General features: G+C 39.9%; 1 protein-coding gene across 3 annotated transcripts in view; it reads left to right on the forward strand.

Annotated features, from left to right (window-relative positions):
- The first annotated feature begins 217 nt into the window (after positions 1-217).
- Positions 218-21,275, forward strand: part of Ogt (O-linked N-acetylglucosamine (GlcNAc) transferase) — a 44,802-nt gene continuing 23,744 nt past the window's right edge. The window contains exons 1-6 of one of the 3 annotated variants that reach the window (XM_087599187.1): positions 218-268; positions 376-481; positions 3,164-3,344; positions 4,124-4,367; positions 11,642-11,710; positions 15,295-15,411. In XM_087599187.1, the coding sequence (XP_087455313.1) occupies positions 445-481; positions 3,164-3,344; positions 4,124-4,367; positions 11,642-11,710; positions 15,295-15,411 (648 nt within the window). In that variant the 5' untranslated portion in view covers positions 218-268; positions 376-444. Of the gene's footprint in view, positions 482-3,163; positions 3,345-4,123; positions 4,368-11,641; positions 11,711-15,294; positions 15,412-21,275 lie in introns of all 3 variants that reach the window. The other 2 variants (NM_017107.3, NM_001398715.1) reach the window with 2 other exon arrangements.

Here is a 21,275-nt window from a genome sequence, read left to right on the forward strand (position 1 = left end):
TTAAAAACTTACAGGCTCTTGCCCCACAGGGTGCCCTTAACCCGGAGTTGCCGAGACGGTGTTGTCGCATGCGCTCTCTATAGTCATGTTTGTCGCAATGAACCTTGGGCGGAAGGTTACGTAAGAGCAAGTGACTTTGATTACAGTCATTTTGTCGGTAGTCTTGTTACGCGCTACCTCCGCGGGGCACTTGATTGTAACAGAAAGTAGTTCCGGCCTGTGTTGTTTCGGTCGAGGAGCCGTCGCCGCCATTTCAAGACAGTGCGAGGTAGATGTCTAACAAGAGTTCTTAAGATTCGAGTTCAGTATATTCTGCCACCCCCTAAGCCTTCCAAAACACTGATTTGGCTGCTGCCCTTTTTCTGCTACCTCTAGAAACATTCTTGTTAGTAGTGGCGGCAGTAGAAGTCAATTATCCCCTTGTTCTATCTCAAGAAGCTCCAGATGGCGTCTTCCGTGGGCAACGTGGCCGACAGCACAGGTACCAGTGTCCCATTCTACTTTGGCAGACGTCCCTTTGGGGTCTGGCGCCGACTTGTATCTCTCATCACTCCCTTCTAACCATCCCCATTACATCAGTAGCATTACTGAGCTCTCTTGAGTTCTACTGCTGTCTGATCGGGTTTGGTGCTGCCGTCTGTTCCGTTAAGCATTCTTAGTTGCTTGCTTGGATTTTGCTTGCTTTGGGGCTTTTTGTTGTTGCTTTATCCCGTCAGCGTTCTAGGCGTCTCTCTCGGGACGACTCTATAGCACACGTGCGCGCTTAGTATGTCTTGGAACGGGCTGCATTGGAATCCCTGCTCTGTCTCCATCGCAACTGCTTTCTCCCACAATTTCAACTCGTCGCTCCCTCCCGTGTACTTCCACCTCCTCCCCAAAGCCCCTCTCCTTTGGCTGCATTTGGTTCCCCTCTGCCAGTCTAGGGCGGGGATGCTATTTCGGTGTAATCTTAGCTTCACTTTGCATCAGGTAATGACTAGCGAAAGCTCCTCTCTGTGCTTCCAAGTAGCTTCAAGAAGAGCTACTTGAGCCCGCACCCCGCCGGGGCAGCGCCTTCTCTTCTGGTGTTCTTGGTTGAGCGGCCCCGATTTAGGTTGGAAAATTCCAGGGGTTCTCTTAGCTATCTCCCAATTGCACCCGCTGCCCCAGTCCCGAGTTTCCTACCCCGTCCCCCCCCCCCTCTTGTTGCAACCACACCCTTCCTCTGTGAGCACGCCAGCCCGACGGTTGTTTCTTATCCTCGGGGAAGAAACCACCTCAGTGCGTTGCTTTGCGTTGACCACCCTGCCCGCCCTCCTAATTCTCTTCTTTGTGTTACTTTTTCAATGTATTCCTCCGCCGCAGCCTCTGGGTTTTCATCCCTATTCTTTAGCATAGTAGCTCTTTATTCATAGGGTGTGCATTTTTTTTAAGTTTCCATCCTTGCTTGAAGAGTTTGTAAAGCACCTGGAGTGTAGCTGCACAAGTGCAAAGCGGTTGCCCCTTTTCGACGATTCATCTCCAAGCCTTTGCTACAGAAAATAAGAAAACAACCAAATTGTAGGAGTGTCCTTCAACTGCCTTTCCAGATTGAGGCTATTTGGGGCGGGAGGGCGTGGGGAACCAGACTGCGGCTCTAAGGTTCCCCAGAGGTTATTGTTTTTATTGTTTCGCACTGTCTAGATTTTAGTTGTCGATTTTGAACATTGTGCGATAAATAGATGACTCTAAAATAGTATCTGATCCGTAATTGACGGGGATGGGATCAATAATAGTCCGATCTCCACCCTCCCGTTTTCCCAGAGTGATTTTCAAAAATTTAAGATTCTGTGTTAGGTTTTTGTAAGAGCTTGCCTTTTCCGATTGTTAACTTTATTTGAAGAAACGGTCATTTCCAGTATTAGAAGAGCAGATAAGCGACTTTGAAAAGTGACAGGTAATGTGCTAAATTTAGGAGCTAGAAAGTGCTACGTTCTTGTCTAAAATGTAGTTTTCTAGTTGATCTAGCTTCAACTTCAGATTTGGACACAAATCTTTCTGGTCTTTTGTTTTTTTTGTGTTTAGCTGTGCATTCTGTTAGGAAATTGCCCTGGTATGGGAGAGTGTGGCTCAAGTTTGAGCTTGTCTCCATGACCTTGGTTAAAATTAAGTACTAGGTCTGTGGTTTCCCATTCTAACCATATAGACTAGAGTGTTATCCTTGAATTCCTAATTATGTCTTACTGCGAAGATAAATGTTTACAGTTGAGCCTTAGGCATGCACCTGAATTTTGGCTTTTATTATATTAACTAAACCAAGCCCCTCAGAACAGAAGCATTTTTTTATTTATTATGTTATATTTTATCCCGCGTTTTATATTGCAGCATTTTAAAGCTATTCCCAATTGTAGATCGTTGCCCTGGTTATTGAATAGAGTTGTTTTCAATGTCTTAATCCTTCAGTAAGAGCCATGAACACAGCAGAAAATGTAAGGCAACGTGGGTGGGATTTAGCTAATTTGGTCTCCTTCTGAGTCCTCTCCAGTAGAGGAACAACATTTGGATCTTTGTTTAAAATGTTTGGCGAACCCAATTAATGCTTTAGCCCTTGACTGCTAACTCATCTTGTTTATCAGCTGCTTTAAAAGTAGCTCTTTGACTCTCAGCCGGTTTCCCTTAGGCTGGCTCTTTCAAAAAAGGAAGCTGTAAAACTCACGGTCGGGAATATAAAGAGTTAAAGAGACACCTGGTGTCCCCACCCACACTGAGAGAGTGTTAGAATACAGTCCAGCTTGAAATGTGAGATGAAGTATTGTTAGCACTGACTTATTCTGACAATAAATTCTTGTAACTTTTGCAGATTTCATGTTTAATGTTTTGTGTCAGTATCCTAACTTAGTTTACTGACTTTAGTGACTCTACCTATGATTTATGATTAAAAGTATACAATGCAAGAAAGGAATCTCATTTGGAAGTAAATATTACTATGGGGTTTAGAAACGGGAGCATTAATAATGGGCAAATTTGAAAGATCAATTCTGTAGACTGGGGTTTTAAATAATTTGCACAACACTCTAGTGCTTTACATAGTTTCAAGCATTTTCATCTTTTAAGTTTAATTTACCATATTTTTCCATTTTTTTGGTTTGCATTTCTAACTTTTTGTTTCCCCCTCCTTCCCTCAAATGTTTTGATGATTCTCCAGAACCAACGAAACGTATGCTTTCCTTCCAAGGGTTAGCTGAGTTGGCACATCGGGAATATCAGGCAGGAGACTTTGAGGCAGCTGAGAGACACTGCATGCAGCTCTGGAGACAAGAGCCTGACAATACTGGTGTTCTTTTATTACTTTCATCTATACATTTCCAGTGTCGAAGGCTGGACAGGTAGGAGATGTCGGGGTAACCTGCCTCTTGGTGCTGAGTTTAAAAAAACGATAATTAAATATTTGAACTTCACAGATTTTCAATGCTGGGTTTCATCTGAGCCACCAATGCACACAGGCTCTTTTGCTCACGTTTGGCATGCCTAGCTGCTAGTTCTCCTCACCCTCCCACCCCCTCCCCATTTTGCTGGGGCGAGCATATTATCTGTATGACTAGGGTCTTTTCTCCCAGATTCTATCACTTGGGTTATATTCTTTTCAGGTAATTATTCTTAGTGTACATCTGAGCATCCAGACCCGTCAGTTTGAGGGACTCTGGTAGGAGGGGCATATGTAGCAGATTGGAAATAGCCCTCATTAAATTGTTATTGCTTTTAGCTAATTAATTGAATTAATCAAAAGAAGAATTTGTGCTGTGGATCTTTTAATAAATTATCATTTTGGCATACTTAGGCATTTATAGATCTGTGTCTTTAAATCTTGCCAACAAATGGAAAACGAGACATGCACTTTTTTTTTAATCTTAATAATCATGTTATACAATGGCAGTTTGGTAATAGATTCTAATAAGAATTTTCTTACATAAGAATCAGATTTCTTATATGAAATCTTGATACTCTCACCTAAGGAAAGTTTTAGTTTTCAAACTTTTCTCTTGTGTGCTAGTTAAAGGATAATGTTTCATAGTACAGGATGTTCAGGAACTGTTAAGTTGCATATGACCATGCCTCCTTTTCTCTAACACGCATATCCATGCACCAACACTTTCTACTTTTCCAGATCTGCTCACTTTAGCACCTTGGCAATTAAACAGAATCCCCTTCTAGCAGAAGCCTATTCGAATTTGGGAAATGTATACAAGGAAAGAGGGCAATTACAGGAAGCAATTGAGCATTATCGACATGCTTTGCGGCTCAAGCCTGATTTCATTGATGGTTATATTAACCTGGCAGCAGCCTTGGTAGCAGCAGGTGACATGGAGGGAGCAGTGCAAGCATACGTCTCTGCTCTTCAGTACAATCCTGTAAGTAAACATTTCTTAGTTTTCCTTTCACAGCAATCCAGAAAACAAACAAGCATCATTTGATATTTCAGATAATAGTTTTTTTCATGATAGTCAAGAGTTGAGAGAGATGTTTATGTACTTGAAATGATGAAATTGCTTTGACTTGGTCTGCATGACATAAAAAAAAAATCCATCCCATTTAGGAAGTTAAAAAGCATAAAAGTTATCTTTATAAAAAAATTCCATCAATTTTTTTGTAATGCTAATTATAGCTTAAGACACATTTTTGTGTGCTTGGGTGCTGTTTTGATGAACTTTGAGTATTTATAGCAGTTAATTGATTTTTTAAGGAATGATGGGTTAAAGGTCTTAATCTGTAATATAAATTTTTTTTTTCTTTTTTCTTTTTTTCGGAGCTGGGGACTGAACCCAGGGCCTTGCGCTTCCTAGGCAAGCGCTCTACCGCTGAGCTAAATCCCCAACCCCTAAAAATTTTTTGAAGGTACTAGATATTAGTGACATGAAATCTAGACTACCGGGGTTGGGTTGGGGATTTGGCTCAGTGGTAGAGCGCTTGGGCCCTGGGTTTGGTCCCCAGCTCCAAAAAAAAAAAAAAAAAAAAAAGAAATCTAGACTACAAAATGTTCTCAATACATCCACCTCAATATATTTATAAGTAGTAGAATTGGGTAATTGCAGATCTAGACCAGATTTTGAATTAGTTCTTTAATTCTTCTTAAATCTAAAGTCGCATGCGTTTTCGGAGAACAAGTATTAGAGTCTGTGAAAGATCAAAATATAGTGTATGAAACAAAAAAATTAAATTTAAAATGCTACAGGGATGTAAAACTTGCCCCGGAAACTGTTGATGTACTGAAGGGAGAGTGTCTGTAAGCTTTTAAGAGGTAAGTGGTAGGCACAGGGATGGGTCTTGGCAGCATAAACTTGAGGTCTCAAGTTGACATGGAGTGTGGAATCACCCTGGAAGTGCTTAATGATTAACTGGTACAACTGCCATTCTCAAAAGTCTTCTACAGGCTCAGATACTACTGCTTCAGAAAAAGGCCTCAGTGAGTTTTAGCATGATCCTTTGGTGAAGATGGCATTATTTCTAGTTTTGCCAATAATAAAAACCCTAGTAGACTTTGGGTTATGTAACTTTGAGATCACATAGCTAGTTAGCAGTGGTGAAGTGGATGTTGAAATTTGAAGTTGAATTATCAAAGCAAATTTGGACATGAATGAAAAATGAAAGCTAAAAAGCTTAAAAAAAAAAAAGCCTTCTTTGCCCCAAGGCAGCCATTGAGCCCAGCCTGGAAAACATTAGACATAAGAAGCCTGAGTCTTGACTCCAATTTTATAGTTTAGGAAACTGAAGCTTATTTTAGTAGTTTTCCAGATGATCATTTTTTTTTTTTTTTTGGTTCTTTTTTTCGGAGCTGGGGACCGAACCCAGGGCGTTGCGCTTCCTAGGCAAGCGCTCTACCACTGAGCTAAATCCCCAGCCCCCAGATGATCATTTTTTATCTGAATATCTTTTTAGCAATTATTTTTAAAGTTAATTTTGAAAAATAAAAAAATCCTATTTTTATTTCAAAAAGGTAAAAATCACTCTGGAATGGCTCTTTTAACTTTATAGATGTTCTTTGATATGTATAGACTGAGTCAGGGCAAGTGCTCCTTTTAATGGCTACCTTAGTTCAACTACATGGTGCTTTTGTTTGTGAATTCATATATAAAAAGTGCTTTTTATTCATTGCTTTTTTCTAGTGACAAATTGCATAGACTTGGAGACAGTGAAAGTAATTTGTGTGTTCTTTCAAATATTCAGTGTATATTTGAAATTAGAGTGTATTTGTAATTTTTAGTTTTAGACTGCTAACCTTGAATGTCCTCCGTGTGGGGCTTGGACTTGCTTCTTCCTAAGGTACAAGTCTTTTTCTTGTGTGCCCAGTTGTCACAGGATAGTACATTCTTTTCCTTTAGTAATCAGGGTTTCATCAGTCCTTTACTCGTTGACTGTGCAAACTTCAGCTTTGCTCTCTTGCCTCCATAGTTGTAATCTTGGTTAATTTTACTCAGTTAATTTATTTTGAGAGGGGATCTTATGTACGTCATTTGGCCTCCAACTTACTAAATAGCTGAGGATGACCTTGAAAAACTTATTTTCCTGCCCCTGCTTGCCCAGTACTGAGATGGTGCTATATAGTATACCACCATGCCCAGTTTACTGCAGATAGAACCCGGACTTCATTGCACATTAGATAAGTACTTTTCCATCTGAGCTAGATTCCCCAGGACCCTGGCTCAGGTTTTTACTTGCTTGTCTGTGTAATAGAGCAGTTTTAACTTTGCTGACAATATAGTGCAGGATTCTATTGAGAAGGGAAAATTAAAGTGAGAGACAAAGCCATGCTGCTTTCTTTCTTTTTTTTTTTTTCTTTTTCTTTTTTTCCGGAGCTGGGGACCGAACCCAGGGCCTTGCGTTTGCTAGGCAAGCGCTCTACCACTGAGCTAAATCCCCAACCCTGCCATGCTACTTTCTAAATATATGCTATATATAGTTTATATTATTAAATATCTTACCTATTAATGAAACTTAGTGTCATGTAATTCCAAAGAAGCAAGATAGTACTAAACAATTTCTTGTTTGCACTGGTGTCTCTCTTGTAGGGAGAGATGCTTCTTTATTTTTCCATTCTGAACAATAAGAATGAAGGGCTGTATGAATTGTCTGGATCTCACCTAAGTACACCACAGTGGTTGTGTTTTACATTTTTAGGATATCTAATCCTAACTAGATGAAACTTCCTGTCAAATGCCTGTTGTCAATTCAGTGCTGCCTGTGTTTTGAGTCTGTTCCTTACAGTGCATTCTTTCTGTTGTATGCATTGCTACTCTAGCCATGGGCTAGAATCGTTGGTACTGTTTGCAGTCTGAAAATTAGTTAAACTCAGGTTATTTTGGTTTGGTAGCAGTGAAAAATTAAAGTATCAGGCTCATTTTACTGGTTTTCAGCAGTGCTTTTCTTTTAAGTTTATAGATGCACCAATGTGAAAGTTCGTTCCTGACTTGATTATAGAAGTTAGAGCTGTTTGATATTTTTTATTTTTGGATCTGTCTTCTGTAATGTTCTATGGCTGAAACTTTAGCTTGTCATATTAAGGTGCTGGTTCTTCTGGTGTTCTCTTAGAATTGCCCATACTTGCCAATTCATTTACAAATTATGCATACAATTCTCCTTTGTATGATGGCTGGAAGCCTGAATTGCCATTGCTAAGCTGTTGAGAAGCTGCTTTGATGGTAGTAGATACACTGTGCTGAGAGCGTACATCCCACCCTGTATTACTGTCCTGTTGGTTTTGTTGCTGTGAGAGTCCTAGCTAGCTGAATGATGAGAAAACCTTTCATTCCTACTTCTCTCCACTCTGCTTTTTGTTAAGGTTGTTTGGCGAGGGTCACATTTAAATATTCAAGTGCTGATTGTTGTGTAGAAAGCTTGGTGAGGAACTGGGTAGGGGAATGTGTTCGGGAGGGGTTATCATGTGAGACAGACCTGACCCATAAAGGAGAAAAAAAAAGATGTAAGCTCCTTGGGTGATTATTGTTGGAGAGTATTAATCAGAAGGTTCTCTTGAGAGGCCGCTAAGAACCTAAGCATTCTGTAGGAAGGTAAACAGCAAGTAGACTCACCAGGCTCAAGTGCTAAGTCAAGTAGTAACAAGAAGTGAGTGTAGTAGAGCAGAGTCAATTGGAAGATTTCAAAAGAATAGAGGCTGTGGAGTTTGAATTTAATTTGAGAGGCAGTTGAGAAGCACTGTAGGTTTTTATCGGCCTGGTTTTCCTCAATGTGTACGTATGTAGAGGGATGTTAAGGGGGTCTAGAGGTGAAGCGTTAAGAGCAAATCGGGAAGCAGTTGTTATATTAGGGAGGGATACAAGAACACCTTATTTCTGGTTCTTTACCTTTATCATATTTTTTCCTTGTTTTTGATACCCTGTTCCTTTGTTAAGGCTATGAAGGCCCAGCCTAAATCTCTCCTTTGAATGTTGTTTAATTTTTTCCTTGCTATTAGGTATATTATAAATCAAGGTTTTTATGAAAGTTAGTAACTAGGGATGGGCAGAACGAGCCAGGTTTAAGCAAAGTGATTCTCTTAGCAGATACTATTTTGATTTGACAGATAAAGCTGAATCTGCTGCAGGGTTCTGAATGGATTTTCTTTTGAGAATTGTAACTTTATTGTATTATATTGACATTATTTATTACATATATGCACATGAATGCATGTCTAGATTTGGCTTTTATGGTTATGTTTGCTATATTTTGGTTTTTAAAATACTGCTATGTGTATGTATGTATGACTGTAGTGTTCTTGGAGGCTAGAAGGTGTCAGATGACTTGGACCTGGAATTATAGGCAATTTACAGCTGCCTGATACGGCTGCTAAGAATTGAACTGAGTGCCCTGGAAGAGCAGCATGTGTTCTTAACCACTGAGTCATCTCGCCGGTACTGGTTTGCTGTTTGAGACTGATTTTCACTTAGTGTAAGCTGGCCTTGAACTGATTATATAACTGAGAATGACTGAACTTTTGATTATCCTGCTCTTACTGCCCAAGTGCTGGGATTATTGACAAGTGAATGCCAGCTGAAAGAGAGTTAGTTGTTTTGTTTGTATTTGAGATTAGGGATCAAACTTAGGGCCTTGCATACCAGGCAACTGTTCTGCCACGGAGCTCTGCTCTCAGCCACCCTGGCTTCTACTTAATATTTGTTCTGCCTTTTTCTAAGTCCTAAAGTGGACTTAGTATTTCACTGTAACCATGAAGTTATTTATAGTTTCATCTTTTTAGAGCTCTGGAGAGACAACATAGGGCCTTTGACCTGTGAGTTAATAATTTTTCTACCAATTGACCTACATTGCTAGTCCATAAGATAATCTATTTTTGTTGTAGTATGTTGTGATGGATGAGGATGATAAAACTAAATATAGATAATCATCCGTCTAAGAGTTTATAGAAACTAACTGGTAAATTATATAACAGTAGGTAAAAATACATAGATGGGACTGAGAGAGATGGCTCAGCGGTTAAGAGCACATACCACTCCTCCAGAGGATCCAAGTTCTTATCCCAGCATCCATGTCAGGTGGCTCAGAGCCACTTGTAATTTGAGCTCCAGGAGAATCCAGTACCTATAGCCTCCAAGAGTACCTACAGTGACGTGCACACCCCATATTCATAATAAAAAAATCTTTTAAAAATATAGCCAAGGGGCTAGAGAGTTGGCTCAGTGATTAAGAGCACCGACTGCTCTTCCAGAGGTCCTGAGTTCAATTCCCAGCATCCACATGGTGGCTCACAACCATCTGTAATGAGATCTGATGCCCTCTTCTAGTATGTCTGAAGATAGCTACTATAGTGTACTCAAAGCTACAGTGTACTCATATATATAAAAATGTATAAATACGTCTTTAAAAAAATAGAGCTACTAGTCATTTAGTTATTGTGGTGATTCTGAAATTTATGGCTCAGAAATAGAAATTTCAGCCATACAAAATTGGTGAAAATCTAAAGATGCTTATCACCCACTAAGGAGTAGAAGGAGCTTGTATAAATACACTAGATTGGATATTTAAACATAGCCTGACAAACACAGGGTTACCTTTAAGGTTCAAAGGAGGAAACCTACACAAAGTAGATAGCAAGATTATGAAATTCATTATTTTTCAGAATACAAATAGGTGTCACAGAAGCTGAATAGTCTGTAATAAGATTAATAGTGCCTGTGAATTCTTTGCTTATTTTATTCATTCATTCATTTACTCACCTATTTAGAGTCTGATTCTGTAGTGCAGGCTGTCTTGGAACTCAGTATGATAACACTTGGAGTGTAGATAGGGGCTTGAACTCATGATTCCTGCCTCAGTTTCCCAAGTGCTGGGATTGCAGGTGCATGCTACTGTACCTGGCACATTGATGCTTTGTGGATTGATATCAACCTGTGCTTAAGGTTGCGAGATGATAGGCCTACTCTTTCCAAAGCATCAGTCACTGCCTGAGGGACAGCACTAATGAAGGTGGATCATGGAATTGTCCCGGTTTAGCCAGCCATTCCCTTATTGGCAAACTTCTTGGTTCATCTAGTAATTGACAATGTACAGCATGGAAACAGCTTATCAGTATTTTTTTTTTTTTTTGGAGCTGGGGACTGAACCCAGGGCCTTGTGCTTGCTAGGCAAGCGCTCTACCGCTGAGCTAAATCCCCAACCCCACAGCTTATCAGTAAAGCTAACTGATTCTGTAACCCATTATACAGTTGCTGGGAGAGTACTTACTATACATGAGAGTTCTTTGTAGGATTTAACTTAAGGTTCTTTCACTCACATGACAGTTCGGAATGGTAAACGTGCTTTATATTGCCATCCTCTCTGCTTGTTGTTGACTAACAAAAAAATTCCACTGACAAAAGCAGACTTTGCAAATAAAAAAAATTAAGTTTACTGTCTGTTGAGCGTGTCATACTGTTGAACGGACTGGTAAGTCACAGGACTAGCAACACAATTGAGCTGCTAATAAAAGGCAGAGTCACCCGCTTTTCATTATTCACCCACTCGGCTCTGATGGCACTTAATACTAATGAGTAATTTAGTGGCAGGTGGCAGGATTGAGGCTGTGGTTGGATGGTAATCCCTCTGCCTAGGCATGAAATGAAGTCAAGGTTTCTAAATAAGCCTGAGAGCGAAAGGGTTGGTTTGTTGACAGGTAATCACTTGCTAAGTGGAGCACTGTTTTTCCCCCTGACTGTGGAAAATTTTTGGTCCTTGATACAGGAGTGATTCATCATAACCTTGAATAAGACAGTTGAATACATATTCAATCTTTCTTTTTCCAAAAGGGTGGTGTTTGGAGAGGAGAGAGGCTCTAGAAAGGTCTTGTAGTCTTGTGTTTGAAAACTGATGAGGCCAAATGCATTTGAAAGTATGTTAGACAGTACATACAGATTTCTCAGCCAGAACTGGAGCAGCAGCTGATAGCAAAACACATCTATATCTGAGCAGCTAAAGATAGTATTCATACTAAGAAGAGGAATCAATTCTGTAAATAATGTTTGTACGTTCAGGTTCAGTTTTCTGGAAAATAGAAAGATGAGGAGTTGTGGGGCTATGCTTAAGTTTGCCAAGTGCTGCTTTTAATTGACATTAAAATGATAGAGCTATGTGTATAAATGTGATGTTGGGATATTTTTGATGAGGAAGCAGATTAATAATACTGTCTCTGGGTTTCTAGGATTTGTACTGTGTTCGCAGTGACCTGGGGAACCTGCTCAAAGCCCTGGGTCGCTTGGAAGAAGCCAAGGTAGGTGTTTGCTAGAACACATTTAAGCATTAGTTATGAAAACCTGTACCTTTTGCCAAGTCTTCAACTCTTCATTGAGCTATCTTCACAAAATAGTCCTATGAAACTGAGAAAAACTGTTGGCATGACTTGCCTCAGACTAGAGTAGGAGCAGGCTTTTGGCATAATCTATTCTAAATCTGGGGGTAAAGCAAGAACGAGAGCATTGTGTGGAGCCTTTCTGCTGAGTTAGATCATCTTTAATAACAATGGGCTCCATCATGATCTTATGTGGGAATCAATAACATTCCTTCAAATCTGAGGCTTGCCTGCTAGTGACAAGCAGAGTGCCTGTGATTTGGCTCAAGACGCCTATATGATGCAGGTGCCATTGAAAACGCTGCTCTTCTAAGTCCTTTGTGGCTTGTAAGTGGAGAAGAATTTCATCCAAATGTTACCCTGTAATACTGGCATTTAAAATTCTTATTTAACCTTCCTCCCTTCATCTTCCTCACCCCTTTACAGTGGAAGAAAGGCTGTTAAAATATTGCAAATTAATAATTGGAACATCCTGCCCCTCTTGTTCCCACTTCCTCCCCAAATTCCTTTCCCCCTTTTCCCCAATCCTAGTTGTCTATCTTTTTTTTCTTCCTTACTTCCTTTTCTTTTATTCCTCCCCACCCCACCTCCTTTAAAAAAAAAAGTCAGAAGGACAAAGCTGGTTTGTTTGGGAAATGGACTGATCGAAAGAAAACTTGCCGAAGTGGAAAGGTGGCTTTTAGCATTCTGTGTTTCCAAATAATGAATTTGAACACCAGGTTGGGTTAATTAAAGTTTTTGGTAATAATTTACAATTAAATTTATAAATGCAGTTGTCTTGTTACAAGCCACCTTACGCAACCGCGCTGCAGGGGTGAGGAGTGGGGAGAAACCAGAATGCTTCTGAAACTCCCACCTGTTGCTCTGAGCCCCACGCGCATGCTAATGCGTGGAGTGTATGCGCAGCGTAGCTGTCTGTTTGACTGCTCATCCAGGGAGGGAGAAGGCTTTTCAGCACCACCTAATGTTAAAAAGGCACTAGTTTTAAGTGCATAACTTCATAAATTCTGCCAACACTATGGATTAACCTTATGTAGGTTTCCAGCTGATGGACTATGTTAATTTTAATCTTAGCTGATAAAGCGATTGGTAATTTCTAGAACAAATATTTGATATGCTCCTATCAATTATCACCCCCACCAAGCGGACAGCTAACATGAATTGCACTTCACTGCAGCTTTAGACATCGGTTTAGGCTGAGACGTTGCGCCTGCCTTAGGTTGCTGACTTCTTTATTTCAGAGCTCTGGAGACACCTAGTTTGAAAAATGTCATTCTGTTTTTTTTTTGTTTTTTGTTTTTTGTTTTTTGTGAGAACTTAGTAAATCAGAAAATACTCTTGAGTGAAATGCAATGTGTTTCTTTTGTAATCAGTGCATTTGAAAATTCAAGCCAGCATATATTCCTAGTAGATGGAATCAAAATTAAGTTGTCTTTGTAGAAAGTGAAGAGCCTTTCTTCCAGCAAAAATCCCTGCTGTATGCAATAGCCCTGATTAACCCTCTCCCTTCTGCATGTTTCCCATGTTACAGACTTGAGACTGTCCTCATTCCCATATGTAATAGACATCCAAAGAATTTCAATTGCTTTGTTGAACTTTTACTAATGATCTTGTTTTTATTTTCTCTCTTGTTTTTGGTTTTTCACCATTGATATTGTATTTAGAAGGTTTCAGGTGGGTGAAACCTCCTATTCCATGCGTAAGGTGCCTCGCTGAAGGGAGCTCGAGGCCTGGATCTAGGGCAGACACACAACCTCCTCCTCCTCTTCCAGCAAGGAACGCACCGAAAAGTCACATGATGAGAAATATGGTAACGGGTTTGTAACTGCCACAGCAAAACAATTTGCCTCCATGCCTGAATCTTCTGTCTTGTGGCTTCAGAAACAGCTTAAAATAATTTTATTTACAAGCAAGTTATGTAAAAGAATGTTTTATACTATAGCCACAATTCTGTCAAAAATAAGTAAAAGTTAATTAAGATATTAAAATTATTAGATAATTTACTAGTAAAAGCTTCTAACTCTTCTTGTTGTTCATTTTTTTTCCTTTTTCTTCTTTGTTTGGATTGCAGCATTCTGCTCTTCTGATGATGCGCTGTGACCCTGCAGTAGCGCAAAGGCTGCGCAGCGTTAATGCGCATTGCGTGCGAATGAGCCCCTGTGAACGGTTGACTAGATGAGTAATCTGATTGACTGGCTCTCTCAGTCCTATTCTGTAGCCTTTTTGGATAAAATTGGGTTTTAACGTACCTTGAGTCCAACTAATCTCATTAAGTAAATATTCTCTATGGGCCTGTCTAGTAGATTAATGGATCTGGTTGGCCGTTTGCTGCGTCTAGGGGTGTTCTATGTAGCGCAGCAGTTCGCAGCGATTGCGCAGTGCGATGCTGTTAGGTGGCGCCAGCGATGTTTGCGCTCGCATTACAGGGACCTCAACCTAGGTGCAATCCTGTCATGTGAGGTTTTATTTTCTTCCTCCTCAGAAGAGAGGTGTTATGAATCTGAAACTTAAAGCCTAAAGGATAATGACCGACTTGGCAGAAAGATTTTTTTATGTCTTTGGCTCTTAAGAAGGAAGAACATTGTTGAGAGCAGCAGGTCCCCCAACTTTTTGCTTTTCTGATAAAATGCATGATGAGAGATTGAAGTCTTGTGAAAGTTGTATAGAAAAGAAACTTTGGGGGTTGGGGATTTAGCTCAGTGGTAGAGCGCTTGCCTAGGAAGCGCAAGGCCCTGGGTTCCGTCCCCAGCTCCGAAAAAAAGAACCAAAAAAAAAAAAAAAAAGAAAAGAAAGAAAGAAAAAAGAAAAGAAACTTTGTTTACTTTGTCTTATCCTCACCCTCCAGCTCACTTTGTAGCTGAGGATGAGCTCGAACTTATGATCATCCCGCCTCCACCTCCTTAGTGCTCAGATTACAGGCCTGTTGCCCCATACCCAGTTTAAGAAACCTGTTTTATATTTTTCTGTTTTACTTGATTATGAAATTTGGGTTGGTTTTTTGTTTTTTTGTTTTTTTTGTTTTTTTTTTTTTTTGGTTTGTTTGCTTTGGTTTTGGTTTTCCTGTGATGTCTTACTTAGCACTTTGCAAAAACACATTTTGGGAAATGTGGGCTGGAAGCTTAGACTTCATGGTGTCTGTTCTCTTGATCATCGATCGCTAGAGCCGTGTAGGTTTTCAGATAAGAGGAATCTGGCGTTAGTGTTAGTAGCACCCAACCTCCCAGATTGAGTCCCTGGATGAGGATTGCTCTTTGGTTGGCCGAACTGAACATGGTGGTTTGCACTTGGGTTCTGGTGGCGCAGGCGCAGGAGCAGCCAGCTGTGGCAGCGCATTAGTTTTGGCGCAAGCGAGCCTATGCTGCAGGGTCACTTTTGGCTGGTCAGAGAAGAAATAATGATATCACCTTCTTCCCCCTCCCCAATCTTTTTTTTTTTCCCCTTTGCAAATTTTCCCCTTTCCCCTTATCTCCTTCCCCTCTCGTCTTCTTTCATTAAACCCTCCTAAGGCATGTTATTTGAAAGCAATTGAGACGCAACCAAACTTTGCTGTAGCCTGGAGTAATCTCGGCTGTGTTTTCAATGCACAAGGGGAGATTTGGCTGGCAATTCATCACTTTGAAAAGGTTAGTCATTAATTGATATTTTATGAAATGTTTATAGGTAAAGAACATTCTTAATAGAATAAAACAGGCATTTACTTAACCAGCTATGTAATAATATTTTTGTTTTCTAGACAGTATTGCAGCATTTGCAGTATATGGTATGGCAGTTTTTGAGATTTGTACTGAGTATACTTCAGCAATTGAAAGTTTTTTTGTTTTTTTTTGTTTTTTGTTTTTTTGTTTTTTTTGATTCTTTTTTTCGGAGCTGGGGACCGAACCCAGGGCCTTGCGCTTCCTAGGCATGCACTCTACCACCGAGCTAAATCCCCAACTTGTTTTTTTTTAAATTATCACTGTTTGGTGTTTTTGAGAGAAGGTTGCACTCTCTATAGAATGACTCAGAACTTACTATGTGGCTCAGGTTGGCCCTCAGCCTACTGGCAATCCTCTTCAGCTTCATGAGTGCCCAGATTGCAGGCATGAACTACTCCCATCTGGGTTTTTTTTTTTTTTTTTTTGGTTCTTTTTTTTTCAGAGCTGGGGACCAACCCAGGGCCTTGCGCTTCCTAGGCAAGCGCTCTACCACTGAGCTAAATCCCCAACTCCCCCCCCCCCCATCTGGTTTTAAAATGCCCTTTTTCCTAAAAGAAGTAGGTATCTCTTCAGTGAAGCAATAGGATGGGGCTATAGAGGGATCCATTGTCAAGAGAGACATGAGGGACAGGACTGGAGGCTTAGAGCATCCTGATGAAAATGCTGATTCCAAAGCTGGAATAGGAAATAATACGGCGTTGTTTGGAATAACTTGTCATACCAGAAAGCAAGGAAGTACCTATTTACTTATTCATACACTTGTCTTTCTTTTCTTTTTCTTTTTTTTTTTTTTAAAAAGGTCTCCTATAGCTGAGGATGGCTTTGTTGAGTTGAACATTTTAAAGACTCATTCATTTTTACTTTTTATGTGTATAAGTGTTTTCTGTCACCATTTGGGTGCTAGGAACTGAACCAGGGTCCTCTGTAAGAGCAGCTAATGCTCTAAGTTCTGGTCAGTCTCTCCAGCCCCAAACCTTGAACTTTTACTTCTGTCTTAGCCTCCTTAGTGCTGGGGTTAGGGGTGAGTACTACCACATCTGGCTTTTATTTGAGAAATAACTGTTCAGAGTTTTGGCTCATTTTTAAAATTTAAAATTTGCTCTTTTACTTTGAGTTTAGACCCTGACATATTATTAATATTAGTCCCTTCTAGGATGTATGGTTTACAATATTTTTAGCCACTATCAATTGTTTCAGTTACTCTGATAATTTTCTTTGCTATTTATAGTTTTATATGATTGCTTTTGTCTTTTTTGGTTTTTTGTTGCCTGTGCTTTATTCTTTTTTTTTTTTTTATTTTTATTTTTTTTCGGAGCTGGGGACCGAACTCAGGGCCTTGCGCTTGCTAGGCAAGTGCTCTACCACTGAGCTAAATCCCCAACCCCTAGGTAACAGGTTCTAATGGGGATAGGGTTGTTGAAGTAGGGGCAGCAAAATACTGATTAAAGGCTATAAATTTGTAATTGACTGTAGAATTAGCTATTACACTGGATTGTGACTGCATTTGTATGTATGGTATATTTCAAAATTGCTACTACACATGGCTGTTTGAGCCCAGGAGTTCAAAGTGAACCTGGACAATACAAAAAATTGTCTCACTTGACCAAATAATGGAGAAAAAAAGCAAAGCAAAATGAGAATCCATATATGCTGGCACAGGCTAATAATTCTAGTATTCAGGAGCTTACAGTTGAAGAAATGTAGAGTTCATAGCTGGCTCAGGATATACAGAGAGATTCTACAGCAAATAACAGCGAGCGAACCGAATCTCTCAGCCTGATGACCTGTGTTCAGTCCCCAGAACCTAGGGTAGAAAGAGAGAACTGACTCTACAGAGTTGACTTCAGACTTCCACATGTTTATTTAGCATAGATGGTCTCCAGCAGCAGCAGCGAAATATTTTTTAATAAAATAATTTTTTAAAAAAATTAAAAACCTTTCACATGTATTTGATACAGGCATGTAGCCTATACTAGCCTGGAACTGGCCTTTTGCCTCTGCCTGCTCAGTGCTGGGGATTTATAGGTATGCAGTGCTAAGCCCAGAAAGAATAGATTTTTAAGGCAGGAAGTTGTGACACATGTCCTTAGTTCCAGCAAAGGCAGGGGGATCTCTTGAGTTCAAAGCTGACTAGGGCTATGTAATGAGATCCTATCTCAAAACCAAAAAATAAAAAGAACAGATTTTTTTTAAGTATTCATACTTTTTTTTAAATAGGGAAGTTCATGAGGGTGAGGTAATGAATATATATGTATGGCCTTGATTTATTTGTTATTTGGTATTTATTTTACTAGTTTTAATTTATGAGAGGGTAGATAGATGGCTCAGGAGTTTTATTTTTTTTAAAGATTTATTTATTTTATGTATGTGAGTACACTATTGCTGTCTCAGACGTAACCAGAAGAGGGCATTGGATCCCATAACAGATGGTTGTGAGCCACCATGTGGTTGCTGGGATTTGAACTCAGGACCTCTGGAAGAGCAATCAGTGCTCTTATCCACTGGGCCATCTCTCCAGCCTGGCTCAGGAGTTTAAGAGCATTGACTGGTTTTCTAGGGATCCAGGTTCAATTCCTAACACCCACATGGTAGCTTACAACTATTTGTAACTCTACTCCTAGGGTATCTTTGATAATGCTGTCTTAGAGCTCACTGTGTAGACCAGGATGGCTTAGAAAACTCAGAGCTATATTCCTTCATCTGGCCTTTGGAGTACTAGGATTAAAGGTGTGGACTACCACATCTGGTTTTGATTGATCTTTTGACAGCATATACATAGATCAAACTGTACTGTGCCCCATAGATAACACACATTTTTTTTTCCCGTAGCTGAGGACTGAACCCAGGGCCTTCTGCTTGCTAGGCAAGCGCTCTACCACTGAGCTAAATCCCCAACCCCCGATAACATACATTTTTAGGGAGTCAGGCAAAGCTTGTTTTTCTATGTAATGGAAGGAATCAAACCTAAGGCTTTGTTGTACATGCTGGACAAGCATTCTACCATTAAGCTATGCTCTGAATCCTCTTTATAAATAATATTCTGTGTAATGAGCGAGGGAACAATAAACTATTGGCATTAATAGATTTAGGCATTTAACAGTGGCAAACAAAAATAGCATTGGATACTGATCCTTTTGAATAAGACTACATAATTCCATTGGTGAAGTAGACACTCAAAGAAATGAGGACTGAGTGTGTAGCTCAGTGGTAGAATGCTTGTCTGGCATGGGCAAGGCCAAGGATTATAATTCTTAGCACGCACGCACGCACGCACGCACGCACACACACACACACACACACACACACAGAGAGAGAGAGAGAGAGAGAGAGAGAGAGAGAGAGAGAGAGAGAGTGAGTGAGTTTGGGGAAGTATTAGGGGAGACACAGATAGGATTTGTGCTTCTAGTTTTAATAGTTTATAAGAGGCTAGATAGATGATGACTCTGGAGTTTTAAGAACATTGGCTGATGTTTTTCCCAGAGGACCCAGGTTTGAATCCTAGTACCCACATGGAAGCTTAAAACCATTTATAATTTAGTCCCAGGGGATCTGAAGGCCTCTTCTGTTCTCCAAGGGTAACAGGCACCCAAATGCACAGATACACATGCAGACAAAACTTTACATATAAATGAAAAAGAAAATATAGTTTCTAGAAAATGTGTGGAGCAGGTAAACATGTTAAAAGACACCAGAGGAATTTCATCAGCAAAAAATATCAACTATGAGTTTGCATAGGACAGTGAGTGATGTGAGTTAGTTTTTCTTTTCAGCAAGGTGTAGGAGTGAAAGTAGACATTTAAATGAAATCTGGATGATTAAAAGAGATAGGCACTTCTTTTATTACCATGCCTACTGCTCTTTTTGCATTATACTAAGTAAGCTGCTTTGATATTTTTTTAACAAAAAGATTTATTTGGTGATGTATTTGTGCATGTGCCTGCTCATGGAGAGCAGCAAAGGATGTGGGATCCCTTGACTGAAATTAGTAGGTTGTTATGAGTCACTTGACATACGGGGCATGGGAACCAAACTTCAGTTCTCTGAAAGACCAGCAAGCACTCTTAACAGCTGAGCCATCTCTCTGTATGTGAGTGTGTGTGTGTTTTGAGAATTTAAAAAAATATCCCTTTGTGGTGCCACATGACTTTAGTTTCAGTTCTTAGAAGGCAGAGGCAGCTATCTCTACCTGTCAGGTTTATATAGTGAGTTCTAGGACAAGTAGGACCTTATCTCAAAAAAAAAAAAAAAAGAAATTAAAAAGCTTGTTAATGGGTCTGGAGAGATGGCTCAATGGTTAAGAGCACTGACTGCTCTTCCAGAGGACCTGAGTTCAATTCCCAGCAACTACATGGTGATTCACAAATACCTGTAATGGAATCCGATGCCTCTTCTAGTGTGTCTGAAGACAGCTACAGTGTACAAATAAATAAATCTTTTTAAAAAAGCTTATTGATAACTTGTGTGGATCCTATTTGGATATTCATTGAAGTTAATCAGATATGGGACCACTGACTAGATATTTGGTCTTAGAATTTCTTTTATTTTTTAAAAGATTTTTAATTTTAATTGTGTGTGCGCGTGTGCATGTGTGCATGTGTGCATGTGTCTGAAGGTACCATTGTAGACCAGAAGAGAGTTGTTGGAACCCCTCCTACCTGAAGTTACAGGTGGCTGTGATCTCCTGGTACGGATTTAAGAACAGATTCAGGACCTCTGCGAGATCATTTTGTGCTCTTAACTATCAAGCTATTCCCAGCCCCTTGACAATCTCCCATCTAATTCTCACTGGCCTGAAACTTGCTGTGTTGATCAGGCTGGCCTGGAATTCACAGAGATCTACTGATCTCTATTTCTACCTCTGCCTCCCAAATGCTGGGATTAAAGGCATGGCCAGCTCATTCTTTTTTTTTTTTTTTTGGTTCTTTTTTTCGGAGCTGGGGACCGAACCCAGGGCCTTGCGCTTCCTAGGTAAGCGCTCTACCACTGAGCTAAATCCCCAGCCCCACCAGCTCATTCTTAAAGGTATAATGATGTTGGAGTGAAAAACCATTCTTGTCTCCTTCCTAGGATTCATAATTTTAAAGGGGCTATGTTTGAGATTTGCTTCAAAATTATCTGGAGAAAGAGGGGGAGAGTAGGTTAGAATACATAGTAAATAAAAGCCAATGTGATTTATGAATTACTAAAGATGGTAAGTCAAGACATGGTTTATTGTCTTCCCTGCTTTTGTGTATTTTTGAAACTGTCCATAAAAATTTATCTAACACGAGCAGGGTGTGGTTCATGCCTATAATCTCAGCCCTTGGGAGGTTGAGGCAGGAGTATTGATTGCTGTGAGTCCTGGGCCACACTGTCGTATATAGTGAACTCTAAGATAGCCTGGGCTGACAGCAGAGTTTGACTTTACCTCAAAACAAAAATTTAAAAGGTTTTCAGGATAGATCACTCTGACTATAGATAATTTGTGACTTGTTATCTATGTAAAGAAGTGTTTCTGGAATCTTTAAAATACTTGAAATTATTTATTACCTTTCAGTGTTTTGGTTAAATTTGCATTTACTATTCTAGAGGATTATTTTTTTAGGATCTTAGCTATTCTACCATTGAGCTCATTTGCTTGTTTTGAGAGTGTCTCATATAGCCCCAGGCTGCCTATGAACTCACTGTGTAGCTGAGGATGAGCTGAATTCCAACTTAAGCTTCCCAGCTGCTGGATTGTACGATTTTGCCATAACTGGCTTAATGTTACAACTCTAATTACATATCCTACCGAGGACTTGCTGAGCTGTGTT

This window comes from Rattus norvegicus, chromosome X, assembly GCF_021556685.1.
Source record: "Rattus norvegicus strain SHRSP/BbbUtx chromosome X, alternate assembly SHRSP_T2T, whole genome shotgun sequence".
NCBI lineage: Eukaryota > Metazoa > Chordata > Mammalia > Rodentia > Muridae > Rattus > Rattus norvegicus.